This window comes from Tenrec ecaudatus, chromosome 17 (assembly GCF_050624435.1).
Source record: "Tenrec ecaudatus isolate mTenEca1 chromosome 17, mTenEca1.hap1, whole genome shotgun sequence".
NCBI classification, from domain to species: domain Eukaryota; kingdom Metazoa; phylum Chordata; class Mammalia; order Afrosoricida; family Tenrecidae; genus Tenrec; species Tenrec ecaudatus.
In genome coordinates this window covers 49306157-49327116 of record NC_134546.1, presented here as the reverse complement: position 1 = coordinate 49327116, position 20960 = coordinate 49306157, and the positions used below count along the sequence as shown (strand labels likewise).

The window sequence follows — 20960 nt, the reverse complement described above, 5'->3', positions numbered from 1 at the left end:
GTGGCAGGGAAAGCCAACCCAGAGTCAGAAAGAATTTCTTCTGTTCCTGCTGCAAAGGAAGGACCCATATATGCAGCCAACTAGCCCCAGAACATGACTTCTGTGACCCACTGAACTGGAATGTCAAATGGTCAATGGAAGTCCAATCTGTGGTCCTGTGGTAGGAAGACTTGCTTCTGTAGTGGACCAGGTGCAGGGTAGAGGTCTGCTCTAGGCAAGGTGTGGAGCAATCATGGGCTGAAGAGGTTGCCCAGGTGATTCCCTCCAGACAGAATTGTGGCACCTTTTCTGGCTGTGTCCACCCTGGCAACCTGTGAAGAGCTAGGAGGGCATTCTGCCTGCCCATGAAAGTAACTCTGGCATGGGGTGAGCCTGCCCTCTAGCCTTTGTGTATTCGCAGCCTGTTTCTAGCAGGCTACAATGATAATGGGGGCACTTCTAAAGTAGACCCCCTCCCTGCTGCCCCCCCCCCAAATGTAGCTCAGAGCTGTTTATGGAAGGAATTTTCCAAATATAGTTCAATTCAAACTCCAAAGTATTTCATGAGTATGTGTGTTCTGGGGTGCAATGTGCTGCTGGGACCAGATTTAGAGGGGCTAGTTTTAGTTTCTAGAGCCCTAGTGGGGTATGGGTTAGGCATTCCACTGTTGACCACAATGTTGGCAGTTCAAATCCACTAGCTTCTCTGGCAGGAGAAAGACAGGCTTTCTACTCCTATAGAAGTGCCCATCTTGGAAACCCACAGGGGCAGTCTACCCTGCCCTATAGGGTTGCTAGGAGTCCGAATCGACTCAATGGCAGTGAGTGAGAACTTCTCTGGGGAAGAAGACAAGCCCTTTCTGCTCTTGTCAAGATGTTCAGTCTCAGAAACTCTAAGGAGCCATTCTCTGTGTTTAGGGTCAGAGTTGGTTCTGCTCCATGTACCACCTCTGTGGGCAGATTTGGATTAGCCAGCAGCAAATGAAGTCTAATCTCCAGACGGCTCTGTGAGCTCACAGAAGTCTGTGGTGCACTTTCTGCAGATGTGCAGGGGTTTTTAGGGGGAGGGGGTGCGATCAGCCCGCCAATAGGAAGCAGTTTTCAGTAGTTGTTCCTGTAAGTTTCCTAAAGAAGGTTCAGAACACCGTTCTAAGTCTTCAGTAATTGTAGCAATTTATTTTCTCATAACAAACCAGTATTTACTTTTATACGGCTTGCACTTTTGTCTACTAACCCGTCTTTTTTCTTTTGCATTTCTTTTCTTGGATAAAGTCCTCTAAATGATGTCTGTTTCAGGCTCCGCAGACCTTGCCGCCGTCCTTAATGCCATGGGCGAGGGACCCACCATGACACCGCTGTGCCTTTCTCTGTATCATTTTCTCATCCTAGTAACGAAGTTCCTAAGCAGCATAGCCCAGAGCTCAGAGGCAATTTCAACCCCAAATGCCTTATTGTCATTTTCAACCTTCTCTTTTGTAGATCTCCTATGATTGGACAGTATTTTTAAATCCAAGAAGAAACGAGCATTTTGTCATAAGCAGGACATTTGCAATACGGAGCAGGTGAGTTTTCAAATGAGCCAGGCCTTGCGAATCCATGCTCTTGGACATGCTAACCCATAGTGCTTTGAGCTCCAGGACACACATATGGCACCAAAATACCTGGTCTGGTGGCCTGGCTGTGTGAAAATGCTCAATCGACTGAGAGTGCAGACGAGTCTGAGGGTAGCATTTATCTGAGTTGTGTAGTGCTTCTATAGTAGAAATGCCATTAGTAGGTGATTTTAACAAAGATTAACTTATTTTCTCCTAGTGTGGGCTAGACGTTTCAATTTAGGGTGCCAGCTCTCGGTGAAAGTCCTTGTCTCTTTCCATCTATTGTTTCTTGGTCATCTTTATGTGACATTGCAACCCCGTTTATGTTTTGCTCAATTTGCTTGTTTTTATATCTCAAAAGAGATTTTACTCAAGGCATACCTTAACAACACCTCATTAACATAACAAGGAACCCCATTCCCAAATGGGATTATAACTATGAGTTTTGGAGTTAGAATTTACAATACATACTTTTGGAGACTCAATTTAATCCATAACTGTATTCTAACCACAAGTATCAAGAAATAAGATACATTCTAAGAAGGACTGACTTCGAAGCAAATGTGATTTTAAATTTAAGTTCTAATTATATTGGGAAGTTGTTCAATGGAAGAATTACAGGAATTTTTAAGATTTCTTTTTATTTTCTTTATCTGATCCCACTTTGTGTTCCCTCTTTCTGGGTTACTGGTCGGACGGTAACAAGAGTACTCCAGGTTCAGTATGCTGTACACTTGTTTATCTCAGTTATTTCCAGGCATTTTATTGCCCAGTTAGTGACTGGAGCTTAAATATTTGGCGTTACTTTTTATCAGTAGGTAAAATTGGTAAGTGGTGAGAAAGGGAGAAGTAGAACAGGTAGAATCACATGTGAGCTTTCCTGCCTCCTCGTAGTTTTTAGGCGCTTCCAGTGAGGTGGGCACTGCTGGCTTGGGTGGAAAAGTTAGGGTACCTAGATCTGTCATAGGGAATCTCTGAGGCCTGAGCAGAGGCCTGCTCAGGTCATTGGCCTGAGTGGGTATAAAGTTCTGACCTGTTTCGACTGGCGACAGTTGACAATAACTGGTGACAAAAGGTTTGCTTCCATTACTAGCTGGGAACTCTTTCTTTCATTCCACAGAGAAGTCATTTTGATCACTATCCGAGCATCCTTCCTGGAGAATCAGGCAGTTCCTCTCTTGATGGCTCATCACTACCTCCGTGCGGATGTGGAGACACAAGTTGCAATTGCTGCAGTCATCCTGGTGGGGGTCTACCTGCTGATTATATTTGAGGTGTGTTTATGTCTGCTTTGCCCACAAGTAAGAACACTTTAGTGTATTAGACTTGGGTAGAGCTCAGTCTCTGCTACTTAATCCAAGTGGAAAATATTATTGCGCATAGTGAGCGTTCCCACTGTAAGCAAATATTGAACTGTGTTGAAGTTGGTTTTCTGTATCTTAGCAAGATGAGTTTCCAAGAAACAAGGACGTTTTCATGAGCACATTGAGCATGCACATTATTGCCATCCTCACTTCGCCCCTCACTGGAAATGAAACCTCGATGGGACAAGATTAAAAAAAACACACAGACATTTTAATGGATTTATTGACATATAACTCACATCTCATACAATTCAATGGTTTAAACATGTTGAAAGAGTTGTGTAATCACCACCACATTTAATTTTCAAACATTTTCTCCTTTCATGGTCTCATTATTATTAGCTCTCCATTTCTCCCTAACCTCTTCTGACTAGGCAACTATTAAGTCACTTACTATTCCTGTAGATTTACCTACTTTGGATTCCATTTAAAGGAAAACATGTAAAAACAAACAAACAAAAACCAACAGCAGTAATAAAAATAAAACAGAAACATCAACCAGAGAGAAAGTATAAGATAATAAAAACTAGAACAAATTTAAAATGGGTCAAAAGGAAGAGCAAATGATAAAGTGTTTAATTTTAACCTAACTCTGTCTGCATTTTAGCAAGGCCACTCTCATACCTGGAATGTGGTCACAGGGGATTCCCCGAGGCTTAATCTATGTGGGAACCCTGCACGTGGGTGTCCGGCTTTCACTGTCATCCGTAGCCTTCTGCAAACTGGGTACTAAGAATTTAAGCTCTAATACTCCTTGCTCCTCTGGTCTTGGATATTATTATCTACAATCCTTGGATCACAGAGACTGGATTCTTCTGTGGATGTAGTTTGTTTATTTTTAACAATTTCACAGACACGGAATTTGCATACCATACATTTCAATGTTGTTGTTGTTAGGTGCCATCGAGTTGGCGCTGACCTCTAGCGACCCCACACACCACAGAACGAAACACCCCATGGTCTGGTGCCATCCTCACCATTGTTCCATTGTTGCAGTCATGGTATCAATCCATCTTGTTGAGGGCCTTCTTCTTTTTCACGGCCCCTCCCCTTTACCAAGCATGAGCTCCTTCTCCTGGGACTGAGCTCTCTCTTCTGACAATATGTCCAAAGTACTGCATGTATGACTAAGTCTTTCCACCCTTGCCTACAAGGAGCACTCTGGCTGTACTTCTTCCAAGACAGATCTGTTTGTCCTCTTTGTAGTCTATGGGACTTTCGACATTTCTCTCCAGCACAAAAATTCAAATACATCAATTCTTCTTCTGTCTTCCTTATGCCATGTCCAACTTCCACATGCTTGTGAGGCAATGGGAAATACCATGGTTTGGGTCAGGAGCACCTTAATCCTCAAAGCAACATCCTTGCCTTTCAATATCCTAAAGAGCCTTGTGCTGCAGATTTACCTAATGCAACTCTTCTTTTGATCTCTTGACTGCTGCTGCCATGAGAATTGATTGTGGATCCAAGCAAGTCAAAATCCTCGACAACTTCAATTTTCTCTCTCTCGTGATGTCACCTTTGGGTCTAGTTATGAGACCCTTGGTCTTCTTGCCATTGCGCTGTAATCCGTCGCAAAGGCTGCCATTCCTTGACTTTGGGCAGCAAACACTTTGAGCCCTCCTCCCCTTCAGCAAGCAAGGTGTGCCATCTGCATATCACAGATTGTATTCAGCCTTCCTCCAATCCCGATGCCACATTCTTCTTTTTTGTTTTTTTACAGTTTTATTAGCTGTTCGTCTACGTCATACAATTCAAAAATTCAATCATATGAAGAAGAGTTGTAAAATTGTCATGAAATTCAATTCTAGAACATTCTCTTCTTCCTTGTAGTCATTGTTATTCATGTAATTATTATATTTTCTAATCATGGCAAAATCACACACAATAGAACATTCTCCAATTCCACAACTTCTACTTACATCATTCACTGTCATAGATTATACTCTTCATGTTGTACAACCATTCTTGATGTCCTTTTCCAAATGATTCCACCACCATTGACATCAACTCAATGTCCCCTAGGCAACAACTCTTTCTCCTCCACCTATGGTGACCACTGGTCAAGTCTGGTCTCTTTCTGCGTGGTCCTCTTGAGACAGGATTTCACATGTCATACAGTTCCTTGGTTAAACTGAGTCGTATACACATAATCACAATCAGTTGTAGCACTCCCTCCCATTCCCACAATCATTGCTCACCTTCCATATCTCCCATCCACACACTCAGATAATTGCATTGGTTATTATTTCTATCCGTCTACTCCTTCTTTGCTTCACAAACTGGGAATCCCAACAGAAACCATAAAAAAACAAAACAAAATAAAATGGCATGGATAAAATAATAATAATATAAAGAGAAAAATACAAATAATGAGTAAGAAAGAAAAGACCACCATCAATATTTTAAAAGGCAGGGAAGAAATTTTTTTAATGGATCATCAAGAAATACTTGAGCCTAGAACAAATTCAGGTTGGGTAAAGAGGGAGGTCATCTGGCCAAGGATCAAGTTTGATCCAGAATAATCAAGTTTACAATGATCTTTGTTTGATTGGGCCTCTACTCAAGTACTCCCTCAACTCAAGAACACTTTGTTCTAATAATCCGGCACTCTGAGATGCTCACCTTCTCGACACGATCACTGAAGACAAAATGGGTGCATAGGCAAATGTGGTGAAGAAAGCTGATGATGCCTGATTATCAAAAGATATAGCGTCTGGGGTCTTAAAGGCTTGAAGATAAACAAGCGGCCATCTGACTTAGAAGCAACAAAGCCCACATGGAAGAAACACACCAGCCTGTGTGATTATGAGGTGGCGATGGGATCAGGTATCAGGCATCAAAAACCCAGAGCAAAAAATCATAATGTGAATGAGGCTGGGTGTGTGAAGTGGAGGCCCAAAGCTGCTTACAGAAGCAATTGGACATTCCCTTACAGAAGGGTCATGGGAAGAAAATGAGCCAATCAGGATGCAGTATAGCACTGATACAGCTTTCCCACTACCACAACCCTAATTCTACCTTACAAATCTGGCTAGTCCAGAGCATGTACATGGGCACAGATAAGAGCTGGAAACATAGAGAATACAGTACAGATAAACTCCTTGGAACCAATATTGAGAGTAGCCTTACCATGAGGGGAAGGGGAAGGTGGGGGGAGAAAGGGGGAACCGATCACAATGATCTATAACCCCCTCCCAGGGGGATGGACAACAGACTAGGTAGTAAAGGGAGACATTGGACAGTGCAAGACGTGAAAAATGTGTGTTAAGGTGTGAAATTTCCAGGACTGTCAGTGCCTTCAGTTAAAACCAAACAGAAAAGGAAAGATGTGTCCTAGACCTCCCTTGGCATATAACACAATGGTGGTGGAATAAGTGTGGTGGATTGAGGTCCAAGTGCCGGCCACACCAGAGGCTCCCAGCCAGGATGGGATTGGTGGTTTCAGGACTCATATCTTCTGCCAATGTCTCCTTATTTGCAAAATATGAAGACCAAATTCTTTGATATTTTCTTTCTTTAATCTTTTGGAAGTCAATGTTTTTCTGAACATCTACTGGAAATTTGTCACAACATCACCTAATACAAGTATTAGTTAGAACTTTTGGCGAGGTCGCTTCTTCACCTCTAAAGTGTTCTTCCATGGCATCCCTCCTGGTTTATAGATACAAAAATAGTTAAGACCTCCCCCCAACCACAAAAAAGACCAACCCCCCAAAATCATAAAGGAATCAAGGAATATTAAAACTTAGGATACATTTACAATGGGTCAGAATGGAGATCAAGTGATAAGACACTGCATTTTCATGTCATTATGCCTGCCATCATCAAGTTTACAATGCTCTCAGTTTGACAGCAAGTCTATTTTCATCCCTTGACCATGGTCAGAAGGGATGAAATCTAAGACAGGTAAATCTGTAACAGTTGGATTAATGGCTTATTGGGGTTATGGGAGGGGAGGTTGGAGGGAAAAGGTGAGCTAATAACAGTGACTACAAGAAGAAGGATAATATTCTAGAACTGGTTGTAGTGATGATTATATCGCTTTTTAATGTGACTGAACTATTTAAGTGTATGATATGTGAATTATGCCAAAAAACCTATTTTTTAAAGGAAAAAAATAGTTAAGACCTTGATACATCTTTCCTTCAGGTTTTCAAGTCTTCTGTGGATCTTTAGAACCCAAACTTTCAGGCAGTTGCATTTTAACTCTGTTGTCAGATCACACAGGACCCAGTAAGGCAGGACTGGTGGGAATGAACTGATTCAATTTTGAAGTAACGCCTCGTTGTTCTTGACACTGTGTTACACTATGACCTCATCGTGATGACCCGTGAAAAGACGCATAGGTAAACATGCAGGTTGAATGGGCACGAGAGGGAGAAAGGACTGTACCCACACATGTGTATACATTTGACAGAATATTAGTGCTTATGCATTTACCTCTGCTGCAAATATGCCTCTGAATGTGCTCAAGCATGCAGAGCACAACGCAATGAAAACTTGTAAGACACAGCCAACACTTTGAGGAGATAAGTCAGGGGGCCTTGGATGACCAGGATCATGTTTTTGGAATTGACACAGGGCACAAAATTCAATAACGCTCATTTGCTATGGAAGAACTCAGATGTATCTTTAAAAGCTAAGAAAATATGAAAGTGACAAATATACGACAGTCTTAAATTGAAAGGCTTAGTCTTAAAATAAGCAGCCATCTAAGTGAGGGGTCAGCTAAGCCCACACAGAAGAAGCATGCCATCCTGTGTGATCCAAGGATTGAAATAATGAGTTGTATAACATGTGACTTATATGTCAATAAAACTGTTTAAAACATAAATAAATAAATAAGCAAGGACAATTTTACTGGCTTTATAAAGACTTGATATCCCTGAAATTGTGGCCCCTCATCAATCACCCTTCAAACCTGGAATGAATTTAGCCCTTGGCTTAACATTCAGCCAAAAGATAGACAGGTCTGCAAGGTCAACAAAACATCGGGGCGATATACGCTCTGTGGATCAATAAACCATATGAAACACAAGGGCAGCATTTGTCATTATCAATATGAATAAACTCAGAATGCAGGGAGGATGTGCTATTACACTGTGGAGATTTTAAACAATGTTTTGGAAATGGGTATGAATGTTTAAATGGGAAACCAATTTGCTCTGTAAATTTTTGTTTTTTAATACATAATTTTATTCATGTTGGTGTTGCAAATATGTACAACAAAGCATACACTAACTTTTTCTCCATGCACCATTTAGTGACATTGATTATATTTTTCAAGTAGTTTAACCATACTTTCCTCCTGTTTGGAATTGTTCCTCTTTCATTAAAAAATTCACTGCTCCTAGAAGTGAGCTTTCCTCTTTTTAAAAAATCATTTTATTAGGGTCTCATACAACTCATATCACAACCCATACATACATCAATTGTGTCAAGCATATTTGTACATTTGTTGCCCTCATCACTGGAAAAAAAATTGCTCTCCACCTAAACCCCTGGCATCAGCTCCTCATTTTTCCCCTCCCTCCCCACTCCCACTCCTTAATGAACCCTTGATAATTTATTATTTTGTCATATCGTACACTGTCTGATGTTTCCCTTCACCCACCCTTCAGTTATCCCCCACCCCCAGGGAGGAGGTTATATGTAGATCCCTGTAATTGGTTCCCCCTTTCCACCCCAACCCCTCTCCCCACACTCCTGGTATCGCCACTCTCAGCACTGGTCCTGAAGGGATCATCTGTCCTGGATACCCTGTGTTTCCAGTTCCTATCTGTACTAGTGTACATCCTCTGATCTAGCCAGATTTGTAAGGTAGAGTTGGGATCATGATAGTGAGTGGGGAGGAAGCATTTAGGAACTAGAGGAAAGTTGTATGTTTCATCGTTGCTACACTGGACCCTGACTGACTCATCTCCTCCCCATGACCCTTCTGTAAGGGAGTGTCCAGTTGCCTAGAGATGGGCTTTGGGTCTTCACCCTGCACTCCCCCTCATTCACAATGATATGATTCTTTTGTTCCTTGATGCCTGATACCTGATCCCTTTGACACCTCATGATCACACAGGCTGGTGTGCTTCTTCCATGTGGGCTTTGTTGCTTCTGAGCTAGATGGCCGCATATTTATCTTCAAGCCCTTAAGATCCCAGATGCTATATCTTTTGTTAGCCGGGCACCATCAGCTTTCTTTGCCACATTTGCTATGCACCTATTTGTCTTCAGCGATTGTATCACGGAGGTGAGTATAGAATGATAATGATTTTTTGTTCTTTCATGCCTGATAACTGATCCCTTTAGCACCTTGTGAGCACGCAGGCTGGTGTGCTTCTTCCATGTGGGCTTTGTTGCTTCTGAGCTAGATGGCTGCTTGTTTATCTTCAAGCCTTTAAGACCCCAGACGCTATATCTTTTGATAGCCGGGCACCATCAGCTTTCTTCACCACATTTGCTTATGCACCAGCCTTGTCTACAGCGATTGTGTCGGGATGATGAGCATCATGGAATGCCAGTTTAATAGAACCAAGTATTCTTGCATTGAGGGAGTACTTGAGTGGAGGCCCAACATCCATCTGCTACTTTAATACTTCACTTATAAATATATATATACATAGATCTATTTTCACAACCTCATATATAAATATATTTACATATGTAAGTGCCTGTATTTAGACCTCTATAAATGCCCTTTACCTCCTACCTCTTTCCTCTATTTCCTTTTACTTTCCTTTTGTCCCACTATCCATGCTCAGTCTTCATTTGGGTTACAGTAATTCCTCTCCATTACATTGCCCTTGATCGTGCCCTACCCGGCTTCCTACACCCTCCTCACCACCGATTTGGATCACTTGTTGTTACCTGTCCCTGGGTTTGTTACCACTAATTTTTCCTCCCCTCCCCCTCTCCAATGTCCCCCAAGAACTGTCAGTCCCATTGTTTTCTCCTCCAGATTGTTCATCCAGCCTATCTTATTTAGACAGACCTACGGTTATAATAACATGCACAAAAACAAGAAAGAGCAAAACCAAGCAACAAAACAACAACAAGCCAATGACATAAAAACAAAACAAAACAACAAGAAAGAAAAGCTTGTAGTTAGTTCATAGACTGTTGGCCTTTAGGCATGTTTTCCAGTCAAGTTTGTTGGGTGGCCAAGCCCTGCCCAAAAGTCTATATTTGGTATTCCCTGGGGACTTCATTGCTCTGTTCTCCTTGCTGTTCCGTTTCATGCCCTTAGTGTTTATCCTCGCTGTGGTGGGATCAGATTGGGCAGAATTCCCACACTGTATCTCTAGTGTTGTCCTCTGTAGGGCTATGGCACAGTGAGGGATGTCATGTCTCATAGTGGGGCCGGCTATGTGGTCCTCTGTGTATTTTCAGTGCTATGAGGGGGAATATAATCCTCAATGGTTGGTGGGCCAGGATGTGCTCCGCTCTCTTCCTTCCCCTTCATTTGTTCCCTTTTGCTCTGGTCAGACATGTCCCTCTCCCAGAGCTATAGATTCAATGCTGTCCTCTGAAGTAAATCCTTCTGAGGGGGAAGGCATGTGTCCACATAGTTGGGATTGGGGCCACCCCCCCTCAGATCTCTCCACTGGTTCCCTACTCAATGCTGGCATGTTGCATTCACATCTTGGAGCACCGGGTTGAAGTCTGTTCCCTCTTTTCCTGTGGAGATATAAACAATACCCTCACCTTGGGTGGGTTAGTGCCCTGTGCCCCCGCTACCCATTTCTTTTTAATATTTTTTTCCTTTTCTACTTCCTTTTTAGTTGGCTACCATATGTATCCCTGGAGTTGGTTTGGCCCCTGCCATACTACCTGGACCTCACCCTAGGAATGTTTGTACACAGTCGCCTTTTCCCCATGCCACTTTTGCATTTAAAAAAAAAAAAAAAGCTTACCTCCATGGACTCATGTTGTACTCAACCTTTTGTGCTTGGCTTACTTCGCTTAGCATGACTTCTTCCAGTTTTTCCCATGTGACGATATGCCTCATGCATTCATCACTGCTTTTTAGCAATGCATAGTACCCCATTGTATGTATGTACCACAATTTTTAATCCATTCGTCAGTTGATGGAAATTTGGGTTGCTTCTAGCTCCTTGCAATTGTGAACTGTGCCGCAATGAACATTGGAGCACAGATGTCTGTCCTTGGTTTGTTTTTGTCTCTTCTGGGTATATGCCCAGTAAGGGGATTGCTGGGTTGTATGGTAACACAAATTCCATCTGTTTTAGATATCGCCAGATCGATTTCCATAATGGCTGTACATACTTACAGGTCCACCAGCAGTGGATGAGAGTTCCTGTCTCCCCACAGCCCCTCCAATACTTGTCACTCTCTGATTTTTTGAATTGGACTATCTTTAAAGGTGTTAGGTGGTACCTCATTGTTGTTTTAATTTGCATTTCTCTTATGACTGAAGATAGGGAACATTTCCTCATTTTTATTGACAATTCAGATTTCTGCCCCTGTTAAACTTCTGTTCAGGTCCTTTCCCCACCTCCTCAGTGGGCAATTAGTTTTTTTTCTTTTTGGAACCTAGTAGAGTATTATAGCTTTTAGTAATAAGGCCTTGTCTGATGTGTCATTGCTAAAGATGTCTTCCCAGTCTGTGGGCTCTCTTATTATTCTCTTGGTGAATTCTTTCGATGTACACAAGTATTTTATCTTCAGTATATCCCATCTGTCAATTTGTGCCTCCTCTGTGTTTGTGTCCTTCCCTATTTCTGATAGTCTATGTATTCCCTGTGCCAAAGTTCTCAAGTTGGTCCCAATTCCCTCATTGATGGCCCTAATAGTTTGGGGTTTAACTTTAAGGTCTGTGATCCACCTTGTGTTTATTCTTGTGCATGGAGTGAGATAAGGGTCTTGCTTCATTTTTCTGCAGGTAGATATCCATTTTTTTCCAGCACCACTTGTTAAAGAGGGCATCTGCTTGCCATTGGATATTTTTGGGGCCCTTATCAAAGATCAGTTGTCTGTATGCTGATGATTTTATTTCTGGGTTTTCAGTTCTTTTCCATTGGTCTGAGTATCTGTCATTGTACCAACACCGTGTGGTTTTGACAATTGTGGCTGCATAATATGTGCTAACGTCAGGTAAAGCAAGCCTTCCCACTGTGTCCTTCTTGAGGAGTTCTCTGCTAATTCTGGGCTTCTCCCCTCTCCATATGAAGTTGGTAAACAGTTTTTCCATTTATTTGCAGAAGGATGAGGGTAATTGTATTGGGATTGCATTAAATTTATATAGAGCCTTAGGTAGAACTGACATCTTTACTATATGGAGTCTTCCAATCCACGAGCATGGGATATGCTTCCATTTGTTAAGGTCACTCTTGGTTTCTTGTAATAGTGTTTTGTTGTTTTTTTCATATAGATATTTTGTCCTTTTAGTCAGACATATCCCTAGATATTTCAATTTGTGTTTGCTATTGTGAAGGGTACCACCTTTTTGATCTCTTCTTCTGTGGTCTTATCCGATGTGTATAGCAGTCTGATTACTTCTGTTTGTTGATCTTGTATCCTGCCACTCTGCCAAACTCCTCTATTGCTTCTAGTACTCCCCTGTGGAGCTTTTGGGATTTTCCATATATAAAATCATATCATCTGCAAAAAATGATGGTTTAACCTCTTCCTTCCCCAGATGAATACCTTTGATGTTTTTTCTTTGCCTTATGCTGTTATCTAAAACTTCCAATACGATGTTAAATAAGAGTGGGGGCAAGGGGCATCCTTGTCTGGTCCCCTTTGTCAGTGGGATTCTGTTAGTCTTTACTCCATTGACTACCACGTTGGCTGTTAGTTTTTCATATATAGCTTGTATTGTCTTGAGGAATTTCCTTCCATTCCTATCTTCTCAGGTGTCTTAAACAGGAATTGGTGTTAGATGTTGCTGAATGGCTTTTTTTGGGCATCTATCAATACTATCATGTGGTTCTTAGAGTTATTCATGTTAATGTGGCAAATGATACTAATGGTCTGTCATATGTTGAATCATCCCTGAATTCTTGGTATGAATCCCACTTAGTCATGGTACATTATTTGCTTTATATACTTTTGTATTCTATTGGCCAGTATTTTGTTAAGGATTTTTGCATCGATGTTCATTAGAGATATGGTTGATAGTTCTCAATTATTGTGGGATCCTTGCCTTGTTGTGGTATCAGGGTTATACTAGCTTCATAGAAAGAGTTCCAAAGTTGGCCGTCTTTTTCTATGTTCTGGAAGAGTTTGTGTAGGATTGATGTTATTTCTTCCCTAAATGCTTGATGGAATTCTCCAGTGAAGCCATCTGGTCCAGGGGATTTTTTTGTTGGTAATCGCTTGATAACCTTGTCTATTTGTTCTATTGCTATGGGACTGTTGAGATTTTTGACCTCCTTTGGGGATAGTCTAGGGAGGAATTGGTTTTCTAAGAATTTGTCCATGTCTTTACGTTGTTGAATTCATTGGAATACAATCCTTCATAGTACTATGTAATTATCCTTTTGACTTCATTAGGGTCTGTTGTAATGTCCCCTCTTTCATCCCTCATTCTTGCTGTTGAAATTTGTTCCCTCCTTCCTTTAGTTAAGTTTGCCAGTGGTCTGTCGATTCTGTTTATCCTTTCAAAGAACCAACTTTTAGCAGCATTAATTTTTCCATAGTTTTCTTATTTTCCCTCTCCTGAATCTCAGTCCTGATTTTTATTATTTCTTTTCTTTTGCTATTAGTAGGATTGTTCTGCTGACTCTGCTCTAGTTGTTGTAACTTTTGTGCCAGCATATCAGTCATGAGTCTCTTCCTTTTTCAAGTGTGTGTATATTGCTATGAAACTTCCTCTGATAACTGCCTTTGCTGTGTCCCATAAGTTTTGGTATGTCATATTCTCATTTTCATTGGTTTCTAGAAATTTCCTAATTTCATTTCTGATCTGTGCCAGTACACACTTCTTTTGCAATAGAGAGTTATTCATCCTCCAATTGTTTACTCTTATTTTCTTGGCTTCTTTTTGTTGATTTCCAGCTTTATGTCAGAGTGGTCAGAGAGAGGTCTGTATGATATCAATGTGCTTAAATTGATGTAGATTCACCTTATGTCCCAGCATGTGGTCTATATTTGAATATGTGCCCTGTGGACTTGAATAGGATGTGAAATTTTTTTGTATTTGGATGAAAAGTTCTGTAAATATATATCAGGTCAAACTGTCTAATTGTCGTGTTTAGATCTCTCGCCTCCTTGATGAGTTTCTTTCCCTGTGATCTGGCTTTCTCAGAGAGCAGTGAATTGAAGTCACCCACCATAATTATTGAGGCTGTGATTATTTTTCTCCATCTTTTGGAGTGTTTGGTTGATGTATTCAGCAGGTCTCTCATTCAGGGTATATATGTTTAAAGTGCTTAGTGGTTCTTTGTCTACCATTCCCTTGAGCATTGTATAGTGTCCCTCCTTATCTCTTTTTATGGTTTTCACTTTGAGGTCAATTTTATCCAAGATTAGGATTGCTTGAAGATTATATGACTAAAATCTCTATGCAGAAATTTCTAAGCTTAAGTTATCCATAGAAGAATTGATGCACTTGAATTATGGTGCTGGTAAAGAATATTGAAAGTACCTGGGGACTGACAGAAGAACAAACAAATTTGTATGGCGCAAGTACAGCCAGAATGCATCTTCAATGTGAGGGTGGTCAGTGTTCATCTTATATCCTTTGGCCATGCTATTTGGAGAGACTGGTCCCTGTGAAAGGTCATCATGCTTGGTAAAGTGGGAGGTCAGTAAAGCACAGGAAGACCCTCAATGAACCTGAGTGGCACAGTTGTTGCAGCAAAGGGTTCAAACATAGCAACTGTTGTAGGGCTAGCACAGGAGTGGCTAGGGTTTCATCCTGTTGTGCAATTAGTCACAATCAACTGGATGGTAACTAACCGCACAAGTACAAAAACATAAGCAAGTACAGCGAAGTTGCAAGATTCAATATAAAAATGAAAAATTATAATGTGTTTTATATGTAAGTTCTGAGAAATCAGAAATTAAAATTAATTTCATGATAGACCAAAATAATAAGATCTTTAATAATGAAAATAGTGTCAGAAGTGAAAGATTTTTTTTTTTCATGTATAAGAGAGAGTTTTATTTTTTTTTTATTTTTTTTTTTTAACAATTTATTGGGGCTGATACAATTCTTTTCACAGTTCATACATATACATACATCAACTGTATAAAGCACATCTGTACAGTCTTTGCCCTAATCATTTTTTTCTCTTTTCTTCTTTTACATTTTATTAGGGACTCCAACAACTCTTACCACAATCCATACATATACATACATCAATTGTATAAAGCACATCCATACATTCCCTGCCCCAATCATTCTCAAGGCATTTGCTCTCCACTTAAGCCCCTTGCATCAGGTCCTCTTTTTTTTCCCCCCCTCCCTCCCCTTTCCCCCCTCCCTCATATGCCCTTGGTAATTTATACCTCGTTATTTTGTCATATCTTGCCCTATTCGGGGTCTCCCTTCCCCCCTTCTCTGCTGTCCCTCTCCCAGGGAAGAGGTCACATGTGGCTCCTTGTAATCAGTTCCCCCTTTCCAACCCACTCACCCTCCACTCTCCCAGCATCGTCCCTCACGCCCTTGGTCCTGAAGGTATCATCCACCCTGGATTCCCTGTACCTCCAACCCTCATATGTACCAGTGTACAGCCTCTGTCCTATCCAGCCCTGCAAGGTAGAATTCGGATCATGGTAGTTGGGGGGAGGAAGCATCCAGGATCTGGGGGAAAGCTGTGTTCTTCATCGATACTACCTCACACCCTAATTAACCCATCTCCTCTCCTAGGCCCCTCTATGAGGGGATCTCCATTGGCCGACACTTGGGCCTTGGGTCTCCACTCTGCACTTCCCCCTTCATTTAATATAATATATATATACACATACATATATACATATACACATATATACACATACATACACACACTTATATCTTTTTTTTTTTTTTTGCATGATGCCTTATATCTGGTCCCTTGGGCACCTCGTGATCGCACTGGCCGGTGTGCTTCTTCCATGTGGGCTTATTTGTTTCTGAGCGAGATGGCCGCTTGTTCACCTTCAAGCCTTTAAGACCCCAGACACTATCTCTTTTGATAGCCGGGCACCATCAGCTTTCTTCACCACATTTGCTTGTGCACCCATTTGTCTTCAGCGATCCTATCATGGAGGTGTGCAGTCACTGATATGATTTTTTGTTCTGTGATGCCTGGTAACTGATCCCTTTGGGACCACTCGATCACACAGGCTGGTGTGTTCTTCCATGTGGACTTTGTTGCTTCTGAGCTAGATGGCCGCTTGTTTATCTTCAAGCCTTTAAGACCCCAGTCACTGTCTCTTTTGATAGCCGGGCACCATCAGCTTTCTTCACCACATTTACTTGTTCACCCACTTTGGCTCCAGCCGTTGTGTCGGGAGAGTGAGCATCATAGAGTTCCAATTTAATAAAAGAAGGTATTCATGCATTGAGGGAGTGTTTGAGTAGAGGCCCAAGGTCCTTCCGCCACCTTAATACTTGACCTATAAATATCGACACAAAGATCTATTTCCCCAACCTCCTATATATATTTGCATGTACATGTCTTTGTCTAGACCTCCATGAATGCCCTTGGACTCCTAGCTCTTTCCTCCATCTCCCTTGACCTTCCTCCTGCCCTACTACCATGCTTCATCGCCACCTGGGCTAGAGTATACCTCTTCTCTAAGCAACCTTACCCTCGATCATTTCCCATCAGGCCTGCCACTGCCCCTTCTCTACCCTTTGGGGTCCCATGTTTTTCCCTTGTCCCTGGGTTTGTTAACACCACTTCCTTACCCCCCCTACCCCCCACCCCAAGTCCCCCCGGAACTGTCGGTCCCGTTGTTTTTCATCCAGATAGTTCATCCAGCCTGTCCTATTCAGACAGACCTGTGGAGTCACTAACATGCACGAAAACTATACAGAGGAACACAAAGCAACAGTATACAACCAGACAACAAAACAACCAAAACAAACCACTGAAAAAAGAACAGAACAAAACAGTTCATAAGAGAAAAGCTTGTAGTTAGTTCAGGGATCTTTGCTGGCCCTTAGGAGCGTTTTCCAGTCCAGTCTGTTGGGGCACCACGCCCTGGCCCCAAAGTCCACTTTCAGCATTCCCTGGGGACCTTGCCACTCCATTCCCTTGCTGTTCCGCTGCACTCCCCCAGTGATTTGCCTCGGTGTGGTGGGATCAGGTCAGGTGCAATTCCCACACTGTGTCTCCGGTGCTGTCCCCTGTATCGCCCTTAGTCACTGAGGGGCATCATGTCTCATAGTAGGGCCAGCCATGTTGTTCTCTCTGTGGACTGGCTGCTCTACTCAGGAACATCATCATCACGGCCTGGTGGGCCAGGCTGTGCTCCACTCTCTCCTCCTGCCCCTTCATCTGCTCCCGTGTGCTCTGATCAAATATGTCCATCTCCCATAGCTGCAGGGTCAATGTCGTCCTTTGGAACAAGTTCTTTTCGGGGGAGGGGCAGGAATCCACTTAATTTATGGTGCTGGGGCCAGCCTCCCAGACCTCTCCACCGGTTCCGTCCTCCACGCCGGGATATTGCATTCACACCTTGCGACACTGGGTTGAAGTCTGGTCCCACTTTCCCTGTGGCGATATAAACCATACCCTCCCCTTGGGTGGATTAATGCCCCATTTCTGTCATGCTGATTGTACTTACCTCAGGGGACTCATGTTGTACCTGTCCCTTTGGGTCTGGCTTACCTCGCTTAACATAATTCCTTCCAGCTCTTCCCATGAAATAACGTGTTTCATGTGCTCATCGGTGCTTTTTAGTGCTGCATAATACTCCATTGTGTGTATGTGCCAAAGTTTGCTAATCCACTCGTCTATCGATGGAAACAGGCTGTTTCCAAGTCTTTGCTATTGTGAATTGTGCCGCAATAAACATTGGAGCGCATATGACTGGTCGTGTTTTATTTGCTGCTTCAACCGGGTATATGCCCAGTAGAGGGATGGCTGGGTCGTAAGGTAGATCAATTTCCATTTTCTTTAGGTATCGCCAGATTGCTTTCCACAGTGTCTGTACAAATCTGCACGACCACCAGCAGTGGAGGAGGGTTCCTATTTCACCACAGCCCCTCCAACACTTGTTGCTCTCTGATTTACTGATCTGAGCTAGCCTGAGGGGTGTTAGGTGGTATCTCATGGTTGTTTTGATTTGCATTTCTCTTATGGCAAGGGACTTCGAGCACTTTCTCATATATTTATTGGCCATATTGATCTCCTCTCTAGTGAAAGTTCTTCTCATTTCTTTTGCCCACTTCCTTAGGGGGTTAACTGTTTTCCTCTTTTTGCAGGTCATGATGGTGTTGTAGATTTTAGTAATGAGCCCTTTGTCTGACGTGTCATTACTAAAAATCTTCTCCCAGTCTGTGGGTTGCCTTGTCACCCTCTTGGCAAAGTCTTTCGAGGTGCACAGGTGTTTTATTCTTATTAGATCCCATTTGTCGATTTCCAGATCACCTGTGTGTGTCCCCTTCCCTGTTGCAGTGAGCCTATGTGCTCCCTGGGCCAGTGCTCTGAGATTAGTCCCGATTCCCTCCTTAATGGTCCTGATGGTTTGGGGTTTGACTTCTAGATCTGTGATCCACCTTGAGTGTATTCTTGTGCATGGGGTGAGGTAGACGTCTTGTTTCAACTTTCTACATGTGGATATCCATTGTTTCCAGCACCACTTATTAAAGAGGGCATCTGCTTCCCACTTGACGTTTTTGGGACCCTTGTCGAAGATCAGTTGTCTATATGCTGATGATTTTACTCCTGGGCTTTCTATTCTTTTCCACTGGTCTGAGTGTCTATCATTGTGCCAGTACCATGCTGTTTTGACCACTGTAGCTGTGTAGTAGGCATTAAAATCAGGTAGGGCGAGTCCTCCAATTGTGTCCTTCTTCTTGAGGAGTTCTCTGCTAATTCTGGGTTTCTTCCCTCTCCATATGAAGCTGATGGTCAGTTTTTCCAATTCTTTGAAGAAGGTTGATGGTAATTGGATTGGTATAGCATTGAACTTGTAGAGTGCTTTAGGAAGAACTGTCATCTTTACTATGTTCAGCCTACCTAACCATGAGCAGGGGAGCTTCATCCATTTGTGAAGGTCACTTTTGGTTTCCTGTAATAGGGTTTTATAATTATGCTTATATAGGTCTTTAGTATTTTTTGTTAAGTATATTCCTAGGTATTTCAGTTTGTTCTTGGCTACTGTGAAGGGTACTTCCCTCTTAATCGCCTCTTCCATGGCCCTGTCCGATGTGTATAGAAACCCTACCGACTTCTGTTTATTGACCTTGTATCCTGCTACTCTTCCGTATTCCTCTATTGCTGTAAGTATTCCAACTGTGGAGTTTTGGGGGTCTTCAATGTATAGGATCATGTCATCTGCAAATAACGATAGTTTCACCTCCTCCTCTCCCAACTGGATCCCTTTGATGTCCTTCCGCTGTCTTATGTTGTTAGCCAGAACCTCCAAAACGATATTGAATAGAAGAGGGGACAGGGGGCATCCTTGTCTTGTACCCTTTTTCAGTGGTATTGTTCTTGTCTTTTCTCCATTGACTATGATGTTGGCTGTTGGTCTTTCATAGATAGCTTGTATGAGCTTGAGGAACTTACCTTCCAATCCTATCTTCATGAGTGTTTTGATTAGGAATGGATGCTGGATGTTGTCAAATGCTTTTTCTGCATCTATGGATATTATCATATGGTTTTTATCCTTTTTCTTCTCGATGTGGTGTATGATATTGATGGATTTTCGGATGTTAAACCATCCCTGCATCGCTGGGATGAATCCTACTTGGTCGTGGTGAATGATATGTTTGATGTTCCTTTGTATTCTATTGGCCAATATTTTGTTAAGGATTTTTACATCTATGTTCATTAGAGATATTGGTCTATAATTCTCTACACCTGTGGGGTCTTTTCCCTGTTTGGGTATCAAAGTAATGCTGGCTTCGTAAAATGAGTTTGGGAGCTTGCCGTTCTTTTCTATGTTATGGAATACTTTGTGGAGGATCGGTGTCAGCTCTTCCCTGAATGTTTGGTAAAATTCTGCTGTGTAGCCATCTGGCCCTGGGGCCTTTTTCCTTGGTAGGTTTTTGATGACACTCTCTATTTCTTCCTTCGCTATGGGTTTGTTGAGGTTCTTGATCTCTGTCTCAGATAATCTAGGGATAGATTGTTTTTCTAAATATTTATCCATGTCTTCCAGGTTTCTGAATTCATTAGAGTACAAACCTTCATAGTATTTTGTGATTATCCTTTTTATCTCATTGGGGTCTGTTGTTATTGCCCCCGATTCATCCCTCATCCTGGCTATTGATGATTGTTCCTTTCTATCTTTGGTAAGCTTTGCCAGGGGAGTGTCAATTTTATTAATTCGTTCATAAAACCAGCTTCTAGTTGCGTTAATCCTTTGCATTGTTCTTTTGTCTTCCCACTGGTTTAACTCCGCCCTGATTTTTATTATTTCTTTTCTCTTGCTATTGGAGGGGTAGTTCTGTTGACTCTGTTCTAGTTGTTGGAGGTTTTGTGTTAACATATCTGTCATACGCCTTTCTTCTTTTTTCATGTATGCATTCAGTGATATCAAGCTACCTCTGATAACTGCCTTTGCAGTGTCCCATAAGTTTTGATATGTTGTATGCTCGTTCTCATTAGTTTCTAGAAATTTCCTGATATCCTCTCTGATCTGGACCTTAACCCATTCATGTCGCAGGAGATCGTTGTTTATTCTCCAATTGGTGGCCCTTGCTTTTCTGGGTGCCCTTCTATTAATCTCCAGCTTTATGGCATGGTGGTCTGAGAAAGACGTCTGGATAATATCTATGTGTTTGAATTTACTCAGGCTGGCCTTGTGCCCCAGCATGTGATCTATTCTTGAGAAAGATCCGTGTGGAATGGAAAAGAATGTGAAACCTTTTGCTTTTGGATGAAAGGCTCTATAGATGTCT

The 20960-nt window shown here is 42.0% G+C and overlaps 1 protein-coding gene across 1 annotated transcript in view; it reads left to right on the top strand.

The window, feature by feature from the left end:
* Positions 1–20960, top strand: part of OCA2 (OCA2 melanosomal transmembrane protein) — a 154551-nt gene that overhangs the window by 55935 nt on the left and 77656 nt on the right. The window contains exons 7-8 of the mRNA XM_075535554.1: positions 1459–1541; positions 2695–2848. Of these exons, the coding sequence (XP_075391669.1) occupies positions 1459–1541; positions 2695–2848 (237 nt within the window). The remainder of the gene's footprint in view (positions 1–1458; positions 1542–2694; positions 2849–20960) is intronic.